The following is a 25,102-nucleotide window of genomic DNA, read 5'->3' as shown; positions in this document are numbered from 1 at the left end:
GACACCTGTGCCTGTGGGCCCTGGCTCTACTGCACTCATGCATTTTTTTATCAAATATGATCAAAGAAGTGTACAACAGTAGGTAAGCTGGTGTGCACCTACCGTGAACCAGGCGCTGGGGCTACAGCAGGGAGCAAAAGTGCAGCATGTCCACAATGCTTGTGTGTAGGGGACACTGGTGTGTGTGTGCTGGTGTGTATGTGTGTGTGTTCACAGGCGAGTCTATGGAGAGGGGCCATGAAGAGATCCCAGTGGTGGCTCCCCGGGAGTGATGTGGGCTGGGGTGGGCACCCCTGGGAGGGTGGGGGCTGCCTGCCCAGAGCAGGGGCCTCTGGGGATGACCTCGTTTTGGGGTGGGATCTTGGGAGGGTATCTTGGTGACCAGTAGCTCCTCATCTTGTATTTGTGTCCAGGAGAACCCCAGCTACAAAGGTGACGCCTCAGACCCCAAGGCAGCAGGGATGGTGAGGACCAAGACGGGGCCACGGAGCCTGGGGAAGCATGAGCCTGTCCTGGGGCAGGGGCAGGGGAGGCCACAAGGCCTGGGGGACGGGCTGGAGGGAGAAGGTCTCTGAGGTGGGTTCCCAGGTGACTTGGACTTCTCACCCCAGGGGGCCCAGGGTCGTGCAGGTCGCAGGAATGCCGGGGAGAAGATCAAGTACCGCCTGGTAGCTGTCCCCCATGGCAACGACATCGCCTCTCTCTTTGAGCTGGACCCCACCACATTGCAGAAAACGGACTCCTTTGTGCCCCGGTGGGTGTGCGCCTTGTGCTTGGAGCTGGTTGGGCCATCCTGTCTCTAGGACTCTCTGAATGTCTTGCTGTCATTTGGGCCTCTGGGGTTCCTGCAGGTCCTGCCTCTCTGAGCTCTGAGAAGCTGGCTGCCATTGCTTGCCTTGTGCCCAACCCTGGGTTCTGCACACAGTGGGTGCTGCCCTGGGCTGGTCGCATTATCACACAAAGCCTCCTCTCCAGTGTCACTTGTCCATTGCCTGTCCCAGCCAATCTGGGTGATCAAGCACAGGCTGCACCATAGCTTCTGTCCAAGGCCCAGAGGCACAGGAAACCTGGGGAGATCAGTCTCCCTACCTGCAAGATCCTGCCGCCCCTGAGATTACAGGACATAACATCAAGAAACTTCCAGAGTATCGATCCAGGTCTTAGCATTTGCTAGTTGTATGACCTTAGGCAGCTGACTCAGTCACTCTGCCTCAGTCTTCTCATCTGTAAAGTAGGACTGTCAGGTCTACTTGTCCACCAGGCTGCTGGGAGAATTAATTGAGTCACATCCTTTGCCTAAAGCTCTTGGGGCTGTGCATTTTGAAATTCAGATTATTTTTTCATTTCTGAAGCGTGACCTTATATTTCATAATCAGAGACATGAGTAGTTATATGGATCAAATGCATCTTGCATTAAATGGGATAAATAGTCTCAATAGCCTCATTTGTCTGAATGAGTTCTGGCCCCAGGTTTGCCGGGAGGTTTGGTTTGGGAGTACCGTGAGGCCTGTGGGCCTAGGTGAGTGCTGGCCGTCAGCCTGCTCCTCTCTCCCCTGACCTCAGGCCCACCTGGGGTCGCTGGTGGGCCCTGCCCCATGGCTGTTGAGGTGGAATGAGGTGCAAGATGACTGCAGGGTCATGCTCTGTGGCACACTCCCGCCCTGTCCTTCCTGCCTGCAGGAACTCCTACGTCCGGCTGCGGCACCTCTGCACCAACACGTGGATCCAGAGCACCAACGTGCCCATCGACATCGAGGAGGAGCGGCCCATCAGGCTCATGGTGCGGGCCGCCTGGGAATTGGGGGATGGGGAGAGGGCAGGAGCTTTGTCCCCAGCTGCTCTGCTGACCTCTGTCCTTGCAGCTCGGCACCTGCCCCACCAAGGAGGACAAGGAGGCTTTTGCCATCGTGTCTGTGCCAGTGTCTGAGATCCGAGACCTGGACTTTGCCAACGATGCCAGCTCCATGCTGGCCAGTGCCGTGGAGAAGTTCAACGAGGGCTTCATCAGCCAGAATGACCGCAGGTAGGCGGTAGGGGAGGGCCCGAGGGTTTGGGGAGCAGTTTGGAGTCCAGGTGGGTGGGGCAGGGGTGTGTTTTGGGGTAGAGCTGGGGCTTGGTACTTTGGGCAACAGGGCTGGCAAGTGACTCATGAATGCTGTGCCTTGGGAAGAAGGGCTGGTTGCCTGCGGGTGGGTCCTGGGAAGGCTGCCTAGCTCAACACTTCACACTGGTCACCCATGTGGCTCTCGCCCAGGTTTGTCATCCAGCTGCTGGAGGACCTGGTGTTTTTTGTCAGTGATGTCCCGAATAATGGGCAGAATGTGCTGGACATCATGGTCACCAAGCCCAACCGGGAACGGCAGAAGCTGATGAGAGAGCAGAACATCCTCAAACAGGTGCTTATGTGCATGTGACTGACAGGTAGGGCTGGGTGGTGGGGGACAGGCTGCCTGCTTGACACGGACTTTGCCTTTTCCTGTTTCCACCCGTGATTTCTCAGCACTGCTTTTAAAACATGATTGTCAGGCTGGGGATGTAGCTCAGTGGTGGAGCACTTGCCTCGAATGTGCGAGGCATGTGCTAGGTGCCAGGTGCTTCCCCAAGTATGGACTCATTTGGTCCTCCCTGCCTGGAGGAGGCGCTATTATCATCATTCCCATTTTACTGATAAGGAACCTGAAGCACAGGCTGGAGTAACTTGACCTGCGCACACAGCTTGGCAGCAGGACCAGAATTTGAACTTAGGATGTTGAATCCAGAACTTGTGCTTCAAATTTTTTTTTTTCTAAATTTTTATTATGAGAATTTTTTAATATTGAGAAAGTGTGGCGAGAATAGTACAATGAGCACGGTTCATCCACTCTGACTCGTTGCATTTCACAAGTTTGACTTTATGTGACTGTTATGCATCCCGTCCCCCTTTCCATCTATGCGTTTCCAAATAGATTGCCCTTCACCCTGAAATTGTGCACTGTGCATCTTCCAATAAGGACATTGTTTTCCATCACAGTGCCATTATCACACCTAAGAAAATTAGCAACGATACCCAGACGGTCCACATCAAACATCTCCAACTTTCCCAAAAATCTCTTGTTGTTTTAACCAGGATCCAACTAGGGCTTTTTCATTCTCTTTAGTTGCTTTGTCTCCTTCATTTCTCCTCTAGAAATGTTTTTCATTCCACCTGGGCCCCCACCTTTAAAATTTTTGTAATTGCATTTTCTTTTTTTTTTTTTTTTTTCTTTAACACTTTTTTTATTTTTACAGACTGCATTTTGATTCATTGTACACAAATGGGGTACAACTTTTCGTTTCTGTGGTTGTACACAATGTAGATTCATGTAATCATACATATACATAGGGTAATACTGTCTCATTCTATTATCATTCCTTCCCCCACCCCCTGTATTAATTTTCTTTTTGGCAAGGAGGGGTGGGCTGAGGTTGGTGTTGGAATTTTGGCAGGAGTAGGGAGCATTAGGGTGAAAGTGGGGGTGATGGTGGGGTGGGGTGGGATTGTGGTTTAGCTTGGATTCACCCAGGGTTAATGTCAAGGTGGCTTTGTGGACAGTCCCTTGGAGCTTGGGGTTCCTGGGATGACTTGGGGTATGAATTGGTGTGGGAGAATCCCTTCTCATCTTCTGTGTCCTCCAGATCTTTGGCATCCTGAAGGCCCCTTTCCGGGACAAGGGAGGAGAGGGCCCCCTGGTGCGACTGGAGGAGCTGTCTGACCAGAAGAACGCCCCCTACCAGCACATGTTCCGTCTCTGCTACCGCGTGCTGCGGCACTCCCAGGAGGACTACCGCAAGAACCAGGTGCCAGCTGCCGCCAAGCCCCGCCCCACCGGGCTCTTGCTCACGTGTTCACTAGGTGCACATGTGTGCCAGACATTTCTCAGCACTGGGGTATGGTAGGGCACCAACAGCAGGGCTGGCTTCCATGGGCGTGCAACCTGGCAGGCACAGGGGCCTTGCTCTGGCTTCAGTGGTTTACTGTTGTCATCTTGAAGTTCTTAATTTTTTTTTTTTTTTTTTTTTTTGTGGCGCTGGGATTGAATCCAGGGCCTAGTGCATGTGAGGCAAGCACGCTACCAACCGAGCTACATCCCCAGCCCCCAAATTCTTAATTTTTGAACAGTTCTTACTATTTCATTTTGCACTGGGCCCCACAAATTGTGTAGCTGGTCCTGCCCTCCTGGAGATTTCCCTCTGGTTGGGAGACAGACCATGAGCTAAATAGTGGTACAGTAGAAAACTGCTCTTCTGCCTAGGCTGGCCTCTCCTTCACACCTCCACCCTCTAAGGTACAGTCCCCAACCCAACAGGCAGGGGTCTGTATCTCTGGGTCAGGGGCAGTGTTCTTACCCTGTGCCTTGCTGGTGGCTCCTGATGACTTCTGGCCCATCTGTCCCCAGGAGCACATCGCCAAACAGTTTGGGATGATGCAGTCCCAGATTGGCTATGATATCCTGGCTGAAGACACCATCACGGCCCTGCTGCACAACAACCGCAAGCTGCTGGAGAAGCACATCACCAAGACCGAGGTGGAGACCTTTGTCAGCCTGGTGCGGAAGAACCGGGAGCCCAGGTGGGCCTGCCCCCTCCCGCTCCCGCTCCCACTCCTGCCGCCCTCTCTCCCGCCTCTGCCCAGTGTGGAAAGTCGGCTGGTGCTGGTTGTTAAAATATTGAAATGCTCCTGGACTGTTGGTAAATCACTACCTCCCCAGCCCCTCTCTGGGATCCTCCTGAATTTGGCCCAATCTAGCAACAGAGGAGTGACTCCTGGAATAGCAGGAGCCCCCCTACCCTTTTCCAGGGACAAAGTCAGTGCCTGTACTGAGCTAATCGTTAAATATTTTGAATATTGCCACTGCCCTTGTGCATCCCTCTGCCCCTCTAGACCCCCATGTCATCTTCCCTCTGTCCCAGGGTGATGCCCGTGGGCTGTGGTCAGCTGGCTCCAGACAGACTGCTGCTTCCAGCTGGGGAAGGGGAAGGTGGGCTTTCTCCCTGTGGCTGCTGAGCTCCCTCCCTCGCCCTGGTGTCACCACCCCAGGTTCCTGGACTACCTCTCAGACCTGTGTGTGTCCAACCACATCGCTATTCCTGTCACCCAGGAGCTCATCTGTAAGTGTGTGCTGGACCCCAAGAACAGCGACATTCTCATCCAGACTGAGTGAGTGGCTGCGCTGCCCGGTCCACAGCCCTGAAGCCCACCTAGTGGCCTTAGAGCTTGGGTCCCGCTGGGGTGTAGGCGAGAGGTGGCACCTTGCCCAGGTATCTGCCATGCCCAGCTCTGTGCCTGGCACTGTGGGAGGTGGGATTCAGACCCAGAAGCAAATGAGCCACAGACCCTGCCCTTGAGGAGCTCACAGGCTGTGCTGGGAACAGAGGTGGCACGGGTGCCTGGCACTCAGCAGGGAGAGCTCTGTGTGGCTTAGGAGCCCGGCCTGGCTCCCCATGACAGTGCTCTTGGTCTGCAGGCTCCGGCCCGTGAAGGAGATGGCCCAGTCGCACGAGTACCTGAGCATCGAGTACTCGGAGGAGGAAGTGTGGCTCACATGGACCGACAAGAACAATGAGCACCACGAGAAGAGCGTGAGGCAGCTGGCCCAGGAGGCGCGGGCTGGCAATGCCCACGACGAGAACGTGCTCAGTTACTATAGGTGCCCGGCCCTCTCCTCGCTGTCCTGCACCCTTTGGGCAACTGCTGTGGGGGATGAGCTCCAGTGGCAGAGGTGGTGGTGGGGTTTTCCCCGCCTCCACAGGAGGGCGTCCTGCCCTCGTGCCCGCCATGCACACAGCCTTCCTCCCAGGAGGGGTGACAGGACCACTGTGCTATTTGAGTAGCCCTGGGTGGCCCCGAGGCCAGGCTTAGCACCGTGCCCAGGCTGCAGAGAAACCAAACCTGTCTCCACACATATGTGCTTCATTATTTTTTCAAAAATATTTTTAATTGCAGATGGACACAATGCCTTTATTTTGTTTATTTGTATGAGGTGCTGAGGACTGAACCCAGTGCCTCACATGTGCCAGGCAAGCGCTCTATCACCGAGCCACAAGCCCAGCCCCAAACATATGTACTTCGAATAGTGATGCTGGATGGCCCTTCTGAACGGCTCCCTCTGCACCAGGCACTGTTCTGAGCACTTCCCTGAGCACACATCTGTCTCACAGCACAGGAAGTGGGTGCTGTCATTGCCCTCCGTGTAAAATGGGGAAATGAAAGAACAGAGAGGTAAAGGAACGCTCCAGAGGTTACACAGCTGTTCACACCCAGGTTGCCTGCCTGGACAGGAGGCAGTGTGGTCTCTGAGGAGGAAGCCGAGGCCATGACATCACCCAGTGCAGATCAGAGCAAAGCCTCCTACAGGGCTGGCTCTTATCTCCCGTCTAAGCCACACACCTCTCACCAGCTGGTTCTTCCCAACTCACTCTTCCCGCCCTCTCCAGCCTTCCTCTCATCTTTCAGCCACTCACTTCCTGTAAGGACCTGTTCTAGCTGAGCCAGGAAGTCTTTTTCCTCCTTAACCAGGAGAATTGCAAATCCTCATCATCACAGATGGGGTTTCTTCCATCTTTAAAACATGTCCTTTCTGTATAGTGGCCAATCTGCCACTTTATGGACTCCTCACCAAGCCCAAGTACAAGCAGCAGTCCTTGTCCCCAATATGCTGTCCTCACCATGCTCCCTTCCCTGCAGGTACCAGTTGAAGCTCTTTGCTCGAATGTGCTTGGACCGGCAGTACCTGGCCATCGATGAGATCTCCCAGCAGCTGGGTGTGGACCTGATCTTCCTGTGCATGGCTGATGAGATGCTACCCTTTGACCTGCGTGCCTCCTTCTGCCACCTGATGCTGCACGTGCATGTGGACCGGGACCCCCAGGAGCTGGTCACTCCTGTCAAGTTCGCCCGCCTCTGGACCGAGATCCCCACAGCCATCACCATCAAGGAGTGAGAGAGAATGGGCTGGGGTGGGGCTAGGGCAGAGGTGGGCTGGGCGGGTCACAGGGACCCTCACGCCTCGGCCCCTCCACCCCCAGCTATGATTCCAACCTCAACGCTTCTCGAGATGACAAGAAGAATAAGTTCGCCAGCACCATGGAGTTCGTGGAGGACTACCTCAACAATGTGGTCAGCGAGGCCGTGCCCTTTGCCAACGAGGAGAAGAACAAGCTCACCTATGAGGTGCACTAGGGGCGCCCAGGATTGGGGGGGTTACTGGGGCTCTAGTTTGCACCCTCACTGGGTCTCAGTCTGCACCCTGGGGTGGGATGTAGAATCTTTGATCCCATTTTCCTCAGTGCCCCCAGCCAGCACAGGGGGACCACGTAATAGCTGGGACTCCCGCAGTGGGAGGCATCCTTTTGGATGCCTGGGAGAGGGCTGCCTCTTACTGATCTACTCACTCCATCAGCTTAGGGCCTGCCTTTCCCGAGACCCCACCCTCCTGGGAACCCGACCCTCATTATAACCCCTTTCCCAGCCTTTCCCAGCCTTTCCCTATCTTGGCCATACCCGCTACAAAACCACGCCTCTGCATGCATTAGCCCCGCCCACCCTCACCTCAGCCACGCCCCTCCGCAGGTGGTCAGCCTGGCGCACAATCTCATCTACTTCGGCTTCTACAGCTTCAGCGAGCTGCTGCGGCTCACACGCACACTGCTCGGCATCATCGACTGTGTGCAGGGGCCCCCGGCCATGCTGCAGGCCTACGAGGACACAGGCGGTGAGGCTTTGCCTGCAGGGCCACCCACCGCCTTGGGTTCCTCAGCCACCTCTGAGCGCGGGAAGTTCTCTCCATTTACCCCGAGCTGTGCGATCTGCTTCCTGTCTTAGCCAAGAGGGTGTCATAAACAGTATGAATGCTCTGCCTCCCCTGTCAGATGGGGACCCCTGTTGTGCACCCCGGTGACTCCCTCCTGTACACCCTCTGTAACTCACAGGCAAGAATGTGCGGAGGTCCATCCAGGGTGTGGGGCACATGATGTCCACCATGGTGCTGAGCCGGAAGCAGTCTGTCTTTGGCACCCCCAACCTGCCTGCTGGGGCTGGGGCCACTGAACCTCTAGACAGAAGCAAGTTTGAGGAGAATGAAGACATTGTAGTTATGGAGACCAAGCTGAAGATTCTGGAAATCCTGCAGGTGGCAGAGCCAAGACCATGGTGGGAGGGATTGGGAATGGGGACAGGTGTAGGGGGAACCCCTATGATCTGAGTATTTCATACTGGAAGGTTCTATAGTGAATGCTGTCTAACTTGGTGGTCCTCAGGGTGTAGTCCCCTGGACCAGCAGCATCAGTAGCATCAGCTGGGAACTTGCTAGCAATGCACATTCTTAGGCCCACAACAGACCTACTGAATCAGGTACATTGGAGGAGTGGCCACAGTCTGTTGTGACAAGCCCTTCAGGTGATTCTGATGTGCACTAAAGTCTAGCTCAGTCCTCCCATTTTCAGATGAGGGAAGTAATGGGGAAGGTGAATTTCCCAAGGTCACAGGGATTTTAAAGCAGAGATAAAGGTGGGAGAACTATTTCTTTGTGAGGTTATGGTCATCCCTGTCCTGCGTCTTGCCTGAGTGTTCCCTAGCAATACCTAGGGAAGGGGCTTATGGGTTTCTGAGTTGGGCTGAGGTCTTGTGGTCACCAGACGGCAGGAGGGTAGTGCAGTGATCTGCATGGGGGACCTATTCTGGCCAGGATATGATAGGGGGAATCAGAGGAGGGGGCTTCTGACTCATTCTGGATGCTGGGGGTGTCTGCATCTTGGGTGTGGCCAGAGACTCTGCACCTTGGGGATAGATTTGCATCTTCAAATCTCTCCTTCGTGCCTCAGTTTCTCCTGCCGTGAGAGCCCCAGGCTCTTGGGCCAAGCGGGATAGGAGTGCAGGAGTGGGCCCTGTGGACCTGGGGGCTTCCTTCCCTTTCCTATCAGTGTCGGGCTGGGAAGGAGGGCCTGAGTGGGCTGGCTGGGGACTCGCCTCGTGTGGGGGAGGTGCCAGCTCTCTCACTGGAGCAGGAGCCCAGGAGAGGGTGCCCTGGGCATCCCTGGGAGAGGGACCTTGATTCCTTAGTCGTGACATCCCAGAGCATCCCTGAAGCCTGGGGTGCTAGAGGCCTTTTAGGGCCTCCCTCACCTCTCACGGAGCAGGAAGGGCCTCTGACCTCAGGCCGTCCTCTCTCTGTCCTCCGCCTCATCTCCAGTTCATCCTCAACGTGCGCCTGGATTACCGCATCTCCTACCTGCTGTCTGTCTTCAAGAAGGAGTTCGTGGAGGTGTTTCCCATGCAGGACAGTGGCGCCGACGGCACAGCTCCAGCCTTCGACTCCAGCAGTGCGTACCTCCACTTCTACCCCCTCTGTAGGCAGTGGCCCAGGGACATAGGGCACAGGGTAGAGCAGTGGAAGGGGGACACCTGGGCAGCTGCCCTGCCCTACCCTTTTCCAGTCTGAACAGGCAGTTCCTCTCCATTGTCCCGTTTGATTGCCACAGTGGCGGGGAAGGGCAGGGAGCCTCCTCCCTCCTCCTAGATGGGAAAGGGAGGGTTACCCAGTGGAAGGACTTGCCTAAAGTCACAGCCGATCAGACTGAGCTAGACCAGGACCCAGGTGTCCTCCCTCCCAGGTCGACAGGGCTGCTGGAGTCCTCCTCTGCTCCATTTGCACCTCTGCCTGGGGAGGGGTGGGCGGAGGGCTGCCAGCCAGCCAGCGCAGGCCAGGGGGTGACTCTGCTCTCCATCTCATATACCCTGTGCCCCATCTGCTCCTCTTACTCCCCATAGCTGCCAACATGAACATGGACCGCATTGGGGAGCAGGCGGAGGCCATGTTTGGAGTGGGGTGAGGCCGGGGTTGAATGGGGGGCTGGGTGGGAGTTGGGCGGGTGATGTGGACACAGTCTTGATACCCACTCTTTTCTGAGGCTGGGTGCTGGCTGCTTTCTCTTCTGTCATTCCCCTGCAGAGCCTCATCAGCATGTGCACTCTGACCCTCCCTTGCTGCCCAGCCCCAGCCATGTAGGGACCACCTGGGTCTCAGTCATCCTGGTCATTCCCCTGTCCCATGCAGGGCTGTTGTGCAGCAGGATTGGGTCAGGTGGCTGGCAAATGTCCTCCTGTACATCAGCAGGGCGGAGCTGCGGGGGCTTTGCAGCCTGCTCCACTCAAACTGGGTGGCAGGGCTGGAGCTTCTGACATTGCTGAGCCCTGCCTTTCTCAAGGTCTAGCGCAGCCTGCAGACCCCTTCTCAGAGTGGCGTTTTAAATTCATAAAATAAAGCACATAAAATTACAAAGGAAACCAATGGCAGTTGAGAAGCAGTTATCAAAATATTGACGCAAACAAAGTTGAAACGACAGTTATATATGGGCCTCTTTATTAACACATTAAATAACAAGCCGTGCCGGTGGGTGTAATTAGCGCCATCAGTTCGAAGTAGTGGTGAATGTAAACAGTATTTCACAATTTCTGCTAACAACTCTGAGGTGATGTGAAAACATCTGTTGATTTTTATTGGTAACAAGCTCACAAAGTACGGCTCGTATTTCCTCATGGAAGGAAGTGTTCCATTTCCGTTAGAGATTGGTAAAAATAAAGATAATCACGTTTTCCCACCTCTGTTCAATCTAAATTGTCTTTGGTGGGGTGGTGAGGTCTGTGGGCCCATAAAAAGGGTCCCTGCTTCAGGTGATTAATCCAGGGAGTCCTGAGGGACGCACAGGTCCCTCCAGGGCCTCGGGCCCCACTGGCTGTTTGCCCACTGGTGGGAAAACATCAGTACCTTGAACAAATGTTATTCTGGGTGCTGCTTCTGCGGGGTGGGTGGCAGAGAGCGTGCCTTGCCAGGCCTCGGCCCCTCGGGAGCAGGTGTGTGCCAGCGCACCCATGGCCGCGCTCCCCGGTGTCTGCAGGAAGACCAGCAGCATGCTGGAGGTGGACGACGAGGGCGGCCGCATGTTCCTGCGTGTGCTCATCCACCTGACCATGCACGACTACGCGCCACTGGTCTCGGGAGCCCTCCAGCTGCTCTTCAAGCATTTCAGTCAGCGACAGGAGGCCATGCACACCTTCAAGCAGGTGACAGAGGATCCCCTGGCCTGCACTGGGCCCTGGGCCTGGTGGGCACTGGGGGTTTTCAGCTCGCAGCTCAGGGGAGCTTGGGCTGCCCACTTGGGCTTGCAGCCCTGCTGAGCTCCTTAAACACGAGGCACACATCATGGCCACCTTTGTTCCTCCCACCTGCTCAGCGCCTGCCACTTCTGATGCTGTGGACGCACTTGACTGTTTGCAAACTCTATTATGCACATCTATGCTGAGTGCTCTGAATCTGGCCTGGCACTTGGGCAGCCGGAGCCGAGTGCCCAGTGTGACTGATGTCACAACCTCTTGACGTCTCCCCATGAGAGACCTGTGCCAGTTGGGCTGACGGTTAACAAGTGCCTCCTTTACCTCACATCGTCTCCTGGGATTCTCAGTGGCCCTGACTGTGTGGCACTGCTCTCACCTGTTTTTGAGACGGGGTGGAAGTCGAGGCCCAGGGAGTTCTCCACCCCCCAGAGTGAGGAAGGCAGGAGTTAGATGCAGGTCCCGTGTTCAGCCAGTGTTCATTGATACTGATGCACTTGGCCCTACCTGTGTGGGATCTGGTGAGCAAATGACAGGCCCCAGTAAGAGTAATGTAGGAGAGTAGCTGAAGCCAGGGGACGTGGCAGCTCAGGCAGAGCGCCTGTGGCTTCAGGGAAAGCTTCCTGGAGGTGGTGGGCTTACGGCAGGCAGGAAACACGAGGAGGATTTGGCTTGATGCAGAGGAACAGGTGGTGGTGGGAGACACTGGGAGGGGCGTCCTGGCCTAGGGAAGGCACTGGGGTTCTCTGAGTGGACCTGGAGGTGCCCATCCCACGGCTAAGACCATCCTCCACCTTCAGGTGCAGCTGCTGATCTCGGCCCAGGATGTTGAGAACTACAAGGTGATCAAGTCAGAGCTGGACCGGCTGCGGACCATGGTGGAGAAGTCGGAGCTGTGGGTGGACAAGAAAGGCGGCGGCAAGGGCGAGGAGGGGGAGGCAGGCGCCGCCAAAGACAAGAAGGAGGTGAAGCCTGGTTGGGGGAGCTGGGGCGGGGAGCTCGTGAGAGCCGGGCCTGGCTGACCCCCATCCTGTCTGTGTCGCCAGCGGCCCACGGACGAGGAGGGCTTTCTGCAGCCACCTGGGGAGAAGAGCAGTGAGAACTATCAGATCGTCAAGGGCGTGAGTGGCAGAGGGTCCCTGAGGATGGGGCTTTGCAGCCCTCTGTGCCCTGGAGGCTTCAGCTGGCCTGGCTCCTCCGCCTCCTCCCTCCGGGCCCTCCATATAGATATCTTCCAGCTTTTCTGGCATGTTAAAAACAACCCTGCCAAGGTCCAGATGGAATTATTTTAAAGCCGAAGGAATTTAATGAAATTCCATTTCACAGTCATATTGTTCTATTTACTTTTATGGGTGGAATTGGGCTTTTTAGTGCTTCCCTGGCTTGATGTGATGGACTGATTCAACAGCTGTGACCTCTGTCCCCCTTCCTGCCCTGGATGGAGACTGGGACTTGGTCAAGGTGGGCTGGGCAGAGGGGGCATGGGGAGTGGCAAAGGGGCTTTGGGCTCACTCGTCTCCCCCACCCCAGATCCTGGAGAGGCTGAATAAGATGTGTGGGGTCGGGGAGCAGATGAGGAAGAAGCAGCAGCGGCTCCTCAAGAACATGGATGCCCACAAGGTCATGCTGGACCTGCTGCAGATCCCCTATGACAAGGTGACCCTGACCTCTGACCTCTGACTCCATGGGGCAGCTCTACCCGGAGCCCTGACCCAAACCAAATTGGGCATTGGTCCCCACTGCTGACCTAACCCAGCCTCACCTGACCTTTTACACTGACCTGTGCCCCCACTTACCTTGACCCTGAGTCCACTTATAGTATCCTCTCCACCTTTGCCCCTCCACCCCCATCCTGATCCACCTCAACTCTGATTTGACCCAGCCTCACTCCACTTACTAATCTGACCCTGACTTCCTTCCCCTTTTCTAGGCTAACCCTGATAATCTCAGTTCCATCTCAACTTTTGACCTTTAGCTCCTTAACTTGACCGTATTCACTCTGCTCTGACCCATCCTCCACCTGCGATATCAGCTCTGGTCTTGTCCCGAACCTTGGTTTTGATTCCCTACCCCAGCATCATCTGGACCTCTTCCCCTGACCCGACCCCAGGGCCGCTTGGACCCTGACCCCGGTCTTAGCCTGGTCTTGACCTTCAGCTCCTCACCTTGGCTGCTGTTGATCTTGATAGGTCCCAAGCCTCATCCTGACTCTTGACCCTGACCCTTAGCCTCCCCCACCTCCCCCTGCACTCCAGCCTCCACCTCGGTCCTCAGCCCCTCACTCTTTTCTGTCCTGGCTCAGAGGCCCAGCTTTCACTCTGGCCACTTTGCGAGCCCCATCCCAAACCCTGACCACACGGTGCCTGTCCAGCGTGGGCCCAGCACCCTCTCCCCTTCCCACGCCCAGAGCGATGCCAAGATGCTGGAGATCCTGCGCTACACACATCAGTTCCTGCAGAAGTTCTGCGCGGGGAACCCCGGCAACCAGGCCCTGCTGCACAAGCACCTGCACCTCTTCCTCACGCCGGGGGTGAGGGCGCACGGCGGGGGCGCACGGCGAGGGCACCTGGGCCGAGCGGGGCACGGTGCGCAGGCGCCTTGCTGATCGCACCTGCCCTCGCCCTCCCCAGCTCCTGGAGGCGGAGACCATGCAGCACATCTTCCTGAACAACTACCAACTGTGCTCCGAGGTCAGCGAGCCGGTGCTGCAGCACTTTGTGCACCTGCTGGCCACCCACGGGCGCCACGTGCAGTACCTGGACTTCCTGCACACCGTCATCAAGGCCGAGGGCAAGTACGTCAAGAAGTGCCAGGACATGATCATGACCGAGGTGAGGGGCAAGGGTGGCGCGGGGCCCTGGGGTGGCGGGCTGCAGAGTTAGACAACTCCACTGGGGTTGTGGGGGTGGGGGCTGCCGGAGGGAGAACTCAGGCTGCGGGTCTGGAAGAACTCAGGCTTTGGATGCAAGCAAACACCTGCTTGCTGAAGGCATGTGGCGTGCAGGGCTGAGTCTACCTCTGCGGCAGCCGTGGTCTCTGCCCTTGAGCATCTTGCAGTGTGGGACAGGGAAGAAGGGAGTTGAGGCGACGAGATTAGGGACAGATTAGGGACATCAGAAGTGAAGCTGGCGGGGCGGGAAGTGCTTTACAGTGCTAACTCCGAATTGCCATCACTGTTTCACCGTGAATGACACAGTTGCTGCCACAAGAGGGACACAGTGTGTGCCCTGTGAGGGTCTTGATTACACGCTGCGGGAGCCCAGGGGAGGCAGGGGCCAGCCCACAGGGTGAGATTAGAGGGGCCACCTCCCAGACCAGCCTGGGCGGGACTTCCTTCCAACAGGAGGAGGGCTTTGGGGGCCCTGGGGGAGTGTTTCTGATGACAGAGGGTCAGAGAGCTTCCAGGGCCCCGGCAGGGGCGGGTTCTCCTGATGCTGGGTGAGGGCTGGGGTCTGGGTCCCAGCTCTCTCTGGTGAGCGCAGAGAGGGGTCGGGGGCCGGGGCCTGCCAGATGGAGGGGTCTGATGCCCACCACCTCCCGCCCGCAGCTGACGAACGCGGGTGACGACGTGGTGGTGTTCTACAACGACAAGGCCTCCCTGGCCCACCTGCTGGACATGATGAAAGCCGCCCGAGATGGCGTGGAGGACCACAGCCCCCTCATGTACCACATCTCCCTGGTGGACCTGCTGGCTGCCTGTGCTGAGGGCAAGAACGTCTACACCGAGATCAAGTGCACCTCCCTGCTGCCTCTGGAGGACGTGGTGTCTGTGGTGACCCACGAGGACTGCATCACCGAGGTGGGGCCCGCGGGCTGGGAGCCTGGCAGGGGTGGCAGAGCCAGGCCAGGAGCCGTTCCCTCCTGCCTGGGTGGGACAGGGAGAGGGGCGAGAAGGAAGGGGGAGACGGGAACGGGGAGCCCAGAGGCGGAACGGGAGAGCCTGGGCCCGGCCCTGCCCCTCTCAACCCCTCCCGGCCCCGCGGCCCAGGTGAAGATGGCCTACGTGAACTTCGTGAACCACTGCTACGTGGACACGGAGGTGGAGATGAAGGAGATCTATACCAGCAACCACATCTGGACACTCTTTGAGAGCTTCACCCTGGACATGGCACGGGTCTGTCCCTGTGGGGGCCGGGGGGCTGGGGCAGCCTCCCACAGGGGGTGCAGGGACCCCTGTGTGGACTGCCGGGATCTCTGTCCTCCCCCAGGTCTGCAGCAAGCGGGAGAAGCGCCTGGCAGACCCCGTCCTGGAGAAGTACGTGCTCACTGTGGTGCTGGACACCATCGGTGCCTTCTTCAGCTCCCCGTTCTCGGAGAACAGCACCTCGCTGCAGGTGAGCCTCTCGCCGCTGCATGGACCTGGTGGCCTTGGCATAGGGAAGTGGGGTAGGAACAGAGTTTGGCGCATGCCTGTGAGTTGTGAGGCTGAGGCGGGAAGATCACAAGTTTCAAAAGTCAGCCTCAGCAACTTAGCGAGGCCCCGTCTCAAAATAAAAAATAGAAAGGGGCTGGAGACGTGGCTCAGGGTAGAGCACCCCTGCGTTCAATCCCTGGTACCAAACCAAACAAACAAACCAAAAAACCCAACAAGACAAAACCAACAAACCGCCCTCCCCACCCAGAGTTGTTGTTGTTGCCTGTGGTGCAAAAGAAATAGCAAGAAGATATGTAAGTATATTAGCTAGCTATGCTGTGTAACAAGTTAGCCCCAAACTCTGTTAAAGCATCACCTATTTATTAGCTCATAGTTTCTGGGTCAGGAATTACAGTGAGAAATGAGCTATTGAACAGGAATTCCTAAGTTTAATAGGTGCACAGGGTCCCGGGGTGACAGGGGACAGCTGGCAGCACTTACTCACCAAAGACAAGGTGGGCTTGGTCACTGGACGTCAGGGTGGGCTGGCTGGTGGAGGTCTTGTGCTGGCTGCTTGACGGTGGTGCCCCCAGACCGGAACTAGGCAGGCAGCCTTCTGCAGTCTCTCTGGTTCTCCCCAGGGGAAAGCTCTAGGCCAGTGGAGACGTCTGACTTGATTCACTGAGCGTCAGAGCCCCTCATTATCCCTGACTCCAGGTGGGAGCCAGGCCTCAGTCCCAAGTCCCTTGAAGGAAAGGGAGCCAGGTTCCCCTGAGGAAGGCTCCTGACGCACTACCCAGATGCTTAGTGCTGGAGGGTATGTAGGAAGCCAGGGGGAGGCACTGTTCTTGGGCTGGACGGGATGAAGATAATCTCAGAAGAGCAGTAAATAAATAAAATGTTGGGTCCTGCCCCCGAGCAAGGCTGATTTTACTTTGATGCACATTTATTTTGGCCTTGGGACCCCTTTAAGACCATGGGACTCTGGTAAATTTTCTCAGTCTTCCTAACTCCGATTAGCCCCAGGACAGTGGGGAGATGGGGACTGTGGGACAAGGATGGGTGGGGAAGAGCCTTTTCAAAGCATGCCTTCTAGTCACCTTTGCTCTGAGCTATGCAAATACATCCCTTTTTTTGGGGTGGGGGTACCAGGCATTGAACCCAGGGGCACTTGACCACTGAACCCCATCCCAGCCCTGAGTTGGTTAGCACCTTGCTTTTGCTGAGGCTGACTTTGAACTTGCAATCCTCTTGCCTCAGCTTCCTGAGCTGCTGGGATCACATGCACGCACCACCGCACCTGGCTATTTTTTCCCATTAATTTATTTAAGAATTTTTGGAGACTGGAGATGTAGCTCAGTGGAAGACTGCTTGCCTAACATGTGCAAGGCCCTGAGTTCAGTCCTCAGCACCACCAAAAAAGAAATTAGTAACAAAAAGAATTTTTTAAAGGAACAGAAGAGTAAGCAATATTACTATGAGCCCCAGGCTTGCCCCTTATGGAGTAACTCAGGGCTGCTGTGTACAGTTGGGCAGGTTGCTCACTGCTGAAGGGAAGGGGGATGACTTTCTATCGGGCACAGATGTATGTGGTGGCTAGTGAAGGCCCTGACCTTCCACTGGTGCCATTCTCTGTGGACTCTGGTCACTGGGCCTGGGTCTTCCCGGGTGGGGTGGGCCGAGCTGCAGCAGTGGTCGTGTGGTCTCTTGCAGACGCACCAGACGATCGTGGTGCAGCTGCTGCAGTCCACCACGCGGCTGCTCGAGTGCCCCTGGCTGCAGCAGCAGCACAAGGGCTCTGTGGAGGCCTGCATCCGCACCCTCGCCATGGTGGGTGAGTGTGCCAGGCTGGCCGCTCCAGGCCACCCGTCCCCTCCTTTCGCCACAGGGGCGCCTGCCCTCATGGTTAGCACCCAACCCTAACCTCTCCCATCACCTGCTCCCAGGTGGTTCTCTGTAAGTCCTTCTGGGTGTCTACCTGGCATCCTGGCAACTGAGAGAAGCTGTTTTCTCCTCTGAGTCAGCTCCTCCGAGGAAAACACAGTGACATTCCCCAACGAGAGATTGTGTGTGTGTGTGTGTGTGTGTGTGTGTGTGTGTGTGTGTGTGTGTCTCAGGCAGGAGAGAGGCCCGTCTATGGTGAGGAACAAGTGGAAAAGAGGCAGCAGAAGGCGGGAGGGAGGAGAGAGGGGTCAGGGTGGAATCGGAGGCAGAAACTGTCTTTTTACCCACAAGGGGAGGAGAGCAGCACCCTGACCCTCACGGGGAGCCAGGGTGGGACCCTGTGCCTTGGTCTGGGTTGCCCTGAGCCTGGCCTCCAGTCCCTCCCCCTCCCCCAGCCAAGGGCCGGGCCATCTCGCTGCCCATGGACCTGGACGCCCACATCAGCTCGCTGCTCAGCAGTGGAGCCAGCTGTGCGGCCGCAGCCCAGCGGAATGCCTCGAACTACAAGTCGGCCACGCGGGCCTTCCCCCGGGTCACCCCCACCGCCAACCAGTGGGACTACAAGAACATCATCGAGAAGCTGCAGGTGGGAGCGGGTTGCCTGGCATCCTAGGAAGGGCAGCACCCTGTGACCAGGGACTGAAGTCTCAGGAGAGCCCAGGGGCCTGTGGGTGGGGCCGGGGCTCCTAGAGGGGATCGAACCATCCCTTGTCCTGATAGCACCTTCCTAATTATGCCACACAGTTCTGCCTTGCTGGCCGATAGAGGGAGCATAGAGGGTTGTTATCCCCACTTGGCCCGAGACTGAGGCTCAGAGAGGGCAAGGAGTTTGTCCAAGGCCACACAGAGCTAGAAGAAGGAGATAAGCCAGGTCTTGGGGATCCCAGCCAGGTGCTCTGCGCGGAGTTCATGCTTTGTTCAGGGAGTGTGGGGGCCGAGGGCCTCTCAGATGCAGGGCCGTTTGTGGGGCTGTTTGGCATTTGGGTGGGGGGAGTGGTGGTCAAGCGTTGAGTGTCTCTTGGGCCTGACGGTGACCCTGCCTGGCCCTTCCAGGACATCATCACAGCCCTGGAGGAGAGGCTGAAGCCCCTGGTGCAGGCCGAGCTGTCCGTGCTGGTCGACGTGCTGCACTGGCCTGAGCTGCTCTTCCTGGAGGGCAGCGAGGCCTATCAGCGCTGTGAGAGCGGGGGCTTCCTGTCCAAGTGAGCGGACGCTGGGGCAGCAGCGGCACAGTGACTGGGCTGGGAAGGGTCTGCTGGGGACCCGATGGGCCCAAGGGTCACGGGCTCGGGGTGTGTTCCTGCCCGGGCCCTGGCTGGGGACGTGGCTGGAGGGAGGCGGCCTGGGCTGCCCTGAGCCACCTGTCTCACTGGTCCAGGCTGATCCAGCACACGAAGGACCTCATGGAGTCAGAGGAGAAGCTGTGCATCAAGGTGCTGCGGACCCTGCAGCAAATGCTGCTCAAGAAGAACAAGTACGGGGACCGGGTGAGTGCCAGGCAGGGGTGAGCGCTGGGGCGGCCGGCGGCCAGGCAGGCCACAGCCAGAGGGCGCCGGCCACCCTGGAGCCTCACTCCCGTCCTCCCGCAGGGCAACCAGCTACGCAAGATGCTGCTACAAAACTACCTCCAGAACCGGAAGTCCAGCTCTCGAGGGGACCTCCCGGACCCCATGGGCACTGGTCAGTGCTGCCTTCTCCTACTCTGTCTCTGGGTGGCCTGTTCACCCAGTCCTGGGCCCTTCCCCCACCCCACCCCTGCCCACCAGCTTTCCCTCAAGTGAGTCCCCTCCCCAGGCCTGGACCAAGACTGGTCAGCAATCGCTGCCACCCAGTGCCGGCTGGACAAGGAGGGGGCCACCAAGCTGGTGTGCGACCTCATCACCAGCACCAAGAATGAGAAGATCTTCCAGGAGAGCATTGGTCTGGCCATCCGCCTGCTGGACGGGGGCAACACCGAGATCCAGGTGTGCATGGGCGGGACTGCACCTCTGCCTCCTTTGGGTGGCACGTGCTATGGGGGAGGTGGGTCACTGAGGCTGGGGTCTTGGCTGCAGGCCTGGTGCTGGTGGCCACCCATGGTGGCTCCACCTCCCCCATGTGACCCCTGTCTCCCTGAGCCAGGCCTGAGCTGTGGCCTCACTGCCCCACCCGAGTCCCCCCATCCTCCCTCCCTCCTCTCCCGCATCCTCAGCCTCCGAGCCCAACCCCAGGTCTGGCTCCTCCACAGGCTCCTCTGCTCAGCCTCATCCATCCATCCATCATTCACCATTGATAAATCATCACTGAGCACCATCTGTGTGCCTGGCAGTGTTCTAGACACTGAGGATTTACAGCGAAGGGACAAAACCTGTGTTCTCTTGGTGCTTGCATCCTAGAGGGGACACAGGCAATAACTAACCGCATGCAGTCTGGAGGACATGGCTCAGGCCAGGGGCTGTGGGGTGCAGGCATGGGATTGTGTTAAAGGGAGTGGCGGGCAAGGCCTCAGCGGGGAAGGGAATAGGGACCTGAGGTGAGCATGTGGACAGCGGGGAAGAACCTCTGGGTGGAGGGGCACCTGTGCAAGGGTGTGAAGAGGTGGAGGAGGTGGCGGCCATCACGAGGCTTCATGGGCACCAGGAGGTCATGACTTTTCTTCGGGGGACATGGAGCCGCTGCTGGGTTTCAGGCAGAGGAGGGACATGACTTAGATTTCAAAGGAGCCCTCTGGCTGCTGTGGGGGGCGGATGTGGGAGCCAAAGGCAGCTGCAGGAGCTGAGGAGGACCATGCAGGCCTCCAGCATTGCAGCTGCAGCAGTTTGGCCCTTTGGCCCTTCCCTGTTCCCCTCTGATGACCCTGCCCACTATGTCAGCCTCGGTCACAGGTCTGCTTCCCTGCCTCAGTGTGCTTTGGACATGTCTGTGTCCTGCCTTACAGCACAGGGTGGAGCACTTGAGGCCTGACCCAGGGCCACTTAGAGCCAGGCCCAGTGCTAAGGCTGCTTCCCTCCAATGTCCACCTCTAGAAGTCCTTCTATAACCTGATGACAAGCGACAAGAAGTCAGAGCGCTTCTTCAAGGTCCTCCATGACCGCATGAAGCGGGCCCAGCAGGAGACCAAATCCACAGTGGCTGTCAACATGAATGACCTGGGCAGCCAGTCACGCGAGGACCGTGAGCCAGCAGACCCCACCACCAAAGGTCAGGGGTGCAAGGCAGGGCCACAGGTTGTGTGATGGGGGGCACAGAACAAGACGTGCATGGCAGGGGGCCATGTGAGGGGCTGGCGGCTCCCAGTTGCCCAGCCTCACCTGGTCTCCCCCGCAGGCCGCGTGGCCTCCTTCTCCATGCCTGGCTCCTCGTACCGCTATTCCCTGGGCCCTAGCCTGGGCCGGGGGCACGAGGTGGGTGAGCGCGTGCAGAGCAACGAGATGGGCATGTCCGTGCTCATCATGCAGCCCATCCTGCGCTTCCTGCAGCTGCTGTGTGAGAACCACAACCGCGACCTGCAGGTGAGCGCCTGGCCTACACCTGCCCCGCCCCTCCGCCCAGCCAGTCTGTGGGCCCGCCTGCTACCTGGCTGCGCACCCTAGCTGGTGCGGGTCATGTGGCCTCCCCCCAGCTGCTAGAGCATGCCATGCCCACCCCATCTATGGTCTGCAGAACTTCCTGCGCTGTCAGAACAACAAAACCAACTACAACCTGGTGTGCGAGACGCTGCAGTTCCTGGACATCATGTGCGGCAGCACCACTGGGGGCCTGGGGCTGCTGGGGCTCTACATCAATGAGGACAATGTGGGCCTTGTGATCCAGACCTTGGAGACCCTCACTGAGTACTGCCAGGGCCCCTGCCACGAGAACCAGGTGAGCTGCCCTGGCCAGGTGAGCGGCAGTTGGGGTGGCAGGTGAATGTGTAGGTGGGTGGAACGGGTTGGGGCAGGGAGAGAGGCTGAGGCCTCTGAAGCCACCACAATTCCTAGGGGTCTGGACCCCGTGTCTCTCACTGCTTCCTCTAGACCTGCATCGTGACACACGAGTCCAATGGCATAGACATCATTACTGCACTGATTCTCAATGACATCAGCCCCCTGTGCAAGTACCGGATGGATCTGGTGCTGCAACTCAAGGTGGGGCCCGAGGCAGGCCCATGTGAGCGTGCCTAGGCTGATGCCTGTGCACGCGTGCATGTGACTTGCCTGCTGTCTGGGTTTGCGTGTGTTTTTCACGGGGTGGGGTGGAGACAGGCCTGGGGTGGGGGATGGGAAGGTCATGGCGCATCTTGGGGACTGGCGGTAGTGTGAGGAAATGGTTATAGGGTGTGGGGGGTGCCCTTAGACTGTGGCCTGCTTCCTTGGCCCTCTCCACCCAGGACAATGCCTCCAAGCTGCTCCTGGCTCTGATGGAGAGCCGGCATGACAGTGAAAACGCCGAGCGCATCCTCATCAGCCTGCGGCCCCAGGAGCTGGTGAGGCAGGCAGGTGGGACAACAGGACTGGGCGGGGTGTACTGGGCAGGAGGAGGGCCTTTAAGCAGTGCTGCCCCTCCAGGTGGACGTCATCAAGAAGGCCTACCTGCAGGAAGAGGAGCGGGAGAATTCGGAGGTGAGCCCACGCGAAGTGGGCCACAACATCTACATCCTGGCCCTCCAGGTACCGGCCCCACTTGGCTCCGCCCCTGCGGCCACGCCCCCAGGGACCCTGCTGGTAACTGGTAACTGCGCTGCGCTCTGCTTAGCTTTCCAGGCACAACAAACAGCTGCAGCACCTGCTGAGGCCCGTGAGGCGCATCCAAGAGGAGGAGGCTGAGGGCATCTCTTCCATGGTGGGTGCAGTGGGGAAGGCAGGGGTGGGTGGGGCTTAGGCCTAGGGGCGTGGCCTCGGGAGATTGGGGACCAGGCCCGGGTGAGGGCAGAAGTGGGAATTTGGAAAGGGCAAGGTATGGGGCCTAGAACCAAGAGGAGTGGCTTGGTACTAGGGAGGAGCTTGGATCTGAGTTGGGCTATAATTTGGAGGCAAGGCTTGGGGCTGGAGTTGGCCAGAGGGCCAGGGGTGAAACCTAGATTCAAAAGTAGAAGTAAGCCGGGCACCATGGAGCCAGTGTGTAATCCCAGTGATTCTGGAGGCTAAGGCAGGAGGATTGTAAGATCAAGGCCAACCTCAGAAATTTAGCAAGACGCTGTCTCAAAAAAAAAAAAAAAAAAAAAAAAATGGGGATGTAGCTCTGGTATAGCACCTCTGGGTTCAATCCCAGAACTGGAAAAAAAAAAAAGGTATGAGCAAGACCTGTGTGCATCTGGTCTGGGTCTGGGTCTGGTCGCACCTGGACCCGACTGAAGGTGCTGATTGACCTGTAAGGTTCTCCGGTGTGACTCTTACTTCCAGACGCTCTGAGCTGGGTCCTAGAGGGTGGGCTTGGCCTGGATTGCTGTGGGGGTTGGGGGAATTCCCTGGGGTGTAGTGGGACTGCAGCCAGGTCTGGCAGGTTGGGGTTGGGTGCCAGGCCTGGCTGTGGGAGCCGTGGGGACTGACGTGGGCACCCTCCCTGACCTCAGCTGAGCCTCAACAACAAGCAGCTGTCCCAGATGCTCAAGTCCTCAGCGCCTGCGCAGGAGGAGGAGGAGGACCCCTTGGCCTACTATGAGAACCACACCTCGCAGATCGAGGTGAGGCCCAAGGGCATTGGGACTGGGGTGAGGGAGGGCCTTGGCCAGGTGTGACTCTGGGCCTGTGTGTGCCCAGATCGTGAGGCAGGACCGCAGCATGGAGCAGATCGTGTTCCCAGTGCCTGGCATCTGCCAGTTCTTGACGGAGGAGACCAAGCATCGGCTCTTCACCACGACTGAGCAGGACGAGCAGGGCAGCAAAGTGAGCGATTTCTTCGACCAGTCCTCCTTCCTGCACAACGAGATGGAATGGCAGCGCAAGCTCCGCAGTAAGACCTGGCGGGCCAGGGCAGGTGGTCCCCACGCCCCGTGCCGATGCTCCTAGGCCTCCCTGGCACCCCACCCCCACTCTGGAGGGGCTCTTCCAATCACATCTCTCTCCAGAGTGGGGCCTGGAGCTTGGGGTGGGCTGGTGTCAGTCAGAGACCCCCTTCCACCAGCGTGCCACACCCTCCCCCCAGGCATGCCCCTGATCTACTGGTTCTCCCGCCGCATGACCCTGTGGGGCAGCATCTCCTTCAACCTGGCCGTGTTTATCAACATCATCATTGCCTTCTTCTACCCTTATGTGGAGGGAGCGTCCACAGGTGAGGACCAGGGGCCAGTCACCCGGGCCCTCCTGGGCTAGGCCAGAGCCTCAGGGCCAGCCAGGCTCCGAGGGAACCACGTGCAGAAGGGGAGGAAGCACCCTGCACTGCCCTCTGGGCTCACAGGCCATCATGGGGAGTCAGGCCCAAGGGATAGGCAGGATCTTTGGTTTCATGGAGGTGGCACATGGACACATGCACATGTACATGGGATGATGTGAGCCAGAAGCCAGACCTGGTGGCTGCAGCTGGGCAGGGTACCTCCACGAGACCCCAGAATGCAGGAGTAAAGGAGGAGGCTAAAACCAGGCAACCGGAACTCAGAACGGGGAGAGGCTTGGGTCCCTTGGACCCGCATCAGGGCCACAGTGGGCTTGAGCGAGCCCCACTCACCCCGCTTGCTGGCCCCTAGGTGTGCTGGGCTCCCCACTCATCTCGCTGCTCTTCTGGATCCTCATCTGCTTCTCCATCGCGGCGCTGTTCACCAAGCGCTACAGCATCCGTCCCCTGATCGTGGCGCTCATCCTGCGCTCCATCTACTACCTGGGCATTGGGCCCACGCTCAACATCCTGGGAGCCCTCAACGTGAGTGCTGAAGGGGCCCCTCCTCTAGTCAGAACAGACGCTGGCCTGCTGTCCCCAGCTGCCGCTCTGCTCCATGTGCCTCTTCTCGGTTGGGTCCCAGGCTCATCATAGACTAGCACTTGGGTCTATTCTGTACCTTCTCTCCCTCAGCGACTGGGGGCATCTGGCACTGAGAGAGACAGCCAGACAGGAAGCACTTTGGAGCAGTGGCTTGAGGGCTGTCGTGCTGTGTGCTGGCTCCGCACAGCCCAAAGCCACTGCTCACAGGTAGTCAACAAAGATTCATATATTATGATGATTTCCTGACACATGGAAATAAAGTGTCTTGATAAGGCACTGTAAAGGCCAGGGAGGTCTCTGCCCGCATCCTCCTTTACCTAAACCTCAGTTTCTTCCTGGAGCTGGAGGACCCAAGGGGCTTTTCTTCTGTTCTGAGTCCCAGGATCCCAGGTGCATTTTTGGAAACCATTTCATCAAGCGGCACCTCGCACGCTGAGCAGGGTCAGCTCCTGTTCACCACACTGGAGCCCCAGCCTCTGCTTCGGGCATGGGGCGAGCATGGAGGCAGGGGTGGACAGTCCAGGTAGGTGGTGGGTCACTGACCTTCATGCCCTGCCCTTGCCCCTAGCTGACCAACAAGATCGTGTTTGTGGTGAGCTTCGTGGGCAACCGTGGCACCTTCATCAGGGGCTATAAGGCTATGGTCATGGACATGGAGTTCCTCTACCACGTGGGCTACATCCTGACTAGTGTCCTTGGCCTCTTCGCCCACGAGCTCTTCTATAGCATCCTGGTGAGCCTGCTGGGTGGGCGGAGCTGGGTAGGGGTGGGCAGGTGTTGAGGGGCTTCTCTGGTGCGAGGGGTTC

The 25,102-nt window shown here is 57.9% G+C and overlaps 1 protein-coding gene across 1 annotated transcript in view; it reads left to right on the top strand.

Annotated features, from left to right (window-relative positions):
• The window catches only part of Itpr3 (inositol 1,4,5-trisphosphate receptor type 3), a 62,374-nt gene that overhangs the window by 30,941 nt on the left and 6,331 nt on the right, over positions 1-25,102 (top strand). The window contains exons 10-51 of the mRNA XM_047558116.1: positions 414-464; positions 612-754; positions 1,681-1,780; positions 1,863-2,023; positions 2,255-2,396; positions 3,655-3,816; positions 4,416-4,588; positions 5,057-5,176; positions 5,484-5,666; positions 6,704-6,955; positions 7,045-7,189; positions 7,589-7,730; positions 7,948-8,147; positions 9,207-9,336; positions 9,785-9,842; positions 10,912-11,077; positions 11,926-12,090; positions 12,172-12,246; positions 12,656-12,781; positions 13,533-13,655; positions 13,756-13,956; positions 14,673-14,924; positions 15,114-15,239; positions 15,334-15,459; positions 17,193-17,313; positions 17,819-18,009; positions 18,477-18,625; positions 18,802-18,910; positions 19,013-19,103; positions 19,218-19,387; positions 20,429-20,603; positions 20,730-20,914; positions 21,066-21,266; positions 21,419-21,529; positions 21,772-21,867; positions 21,950-22,051; positions 22,137-22,223; positions 22,954-23,064; positions 23,141-23,333; positions 23,526-23,651; positions 24,064-24,236; positions 24,865-25,029. Of these exons, the coding sequence (XP_047414072.1) occupies positions 414-464; positions 612-754; positions 1,681-1,780; positions 1,863-2,023; positions 2,255-2,396; positions 3,655-3,816; positions 4,416-4,588; positions 5,057-5,176; positions 5,484-5,666; positions 6,704-6,955; positions 7,045-7,189; positions 7,589-7,730; positions 7,948-8,147; positions 9,207-9,336; positions 9,785-9,842; positions 10,912-11,077; positions 11,926-12,090; positions 12,172-12,246; positions 12,656-12,781; positions 13,533-13,655; positions 13,756-13,956; positions 14,673-14,924; positions 15,114-15,239; positions 15,334-15,459; positions 17,193-17,313; positions 17,819-18,009; positions 18,477-18,625; positions 18,802-18,910; positions 19,013-19,103; positions 19,218-19,387; positions 20,429-20,603; positions 20,730-20,914; positions 21,066-21,266; positions 21,419-21,529; positions 21,772-21,867; positions 21,950-22,051; positions 22,137-22,223; positions 22,954-23,064; positions 23,141-23,333; positions 23,526-23,651; positions 24,064-24,236; positions 24,865-25,029 (6,078 nt within the window). The remainder of the gene's footprint in view (positions 1-413; positions 465-611; positions 755-1,680; positions 1,781-1,862; positions 2,024-2,254; positions 2,397-3,654; positions 3,817-4,415; positions 4,589-5,056; positions 5,177-5,483; positions 5,667-6,703; positions 6,956-7,044; positions 7,190-7,588; positions 7,731-7,947; positions 8,148-9,206; positions 9,337-9,784; positions 9,843-10,911; positions 11,078-11,925; positions 12,091-12,171; positions 12,247-12,655; positions 12,782-13,532; positions 13,656-13,755; positions 13,957-14,672; positions 14,925-15,113; positions 15,240-15,333; positions 15,460-17,192; positions 17,314-17,818; positions 18,010-18,476; positions 18,626-18,801; positions 18,911-19,012; positions 19,104-19,217; positions 19,388-20,428; positions 20,604-20,729; positions 20,915-21,065; positions 21,267-21,418; positions 21,530-21,771; positions 21,868-21,949; positions 22,052-22,136; positions 22,224-22,953; positions 23,065-23,140; positions 23,334-23,525; positions 23,652-24,063; positions 24,237-24,864; positions 25,030-25,102) is intronic.

This window comes from Sciurus carolinensis, chromosome 7, assembly GCF_902686445.1.
Source record: "Sciurus carolinensis chromosome 7, mSciCar1.2, whole genome shotgun sequence".
Lineage (NCBI taxonomy): Eukaryota > Metazoa > Chordata > Mammalia > Rodentia > Sciuridae > Sciurus > Sciurus carolinensis.
This window is presented reverse-complemented; position numbering and strand designations above follow the sequence as displayed.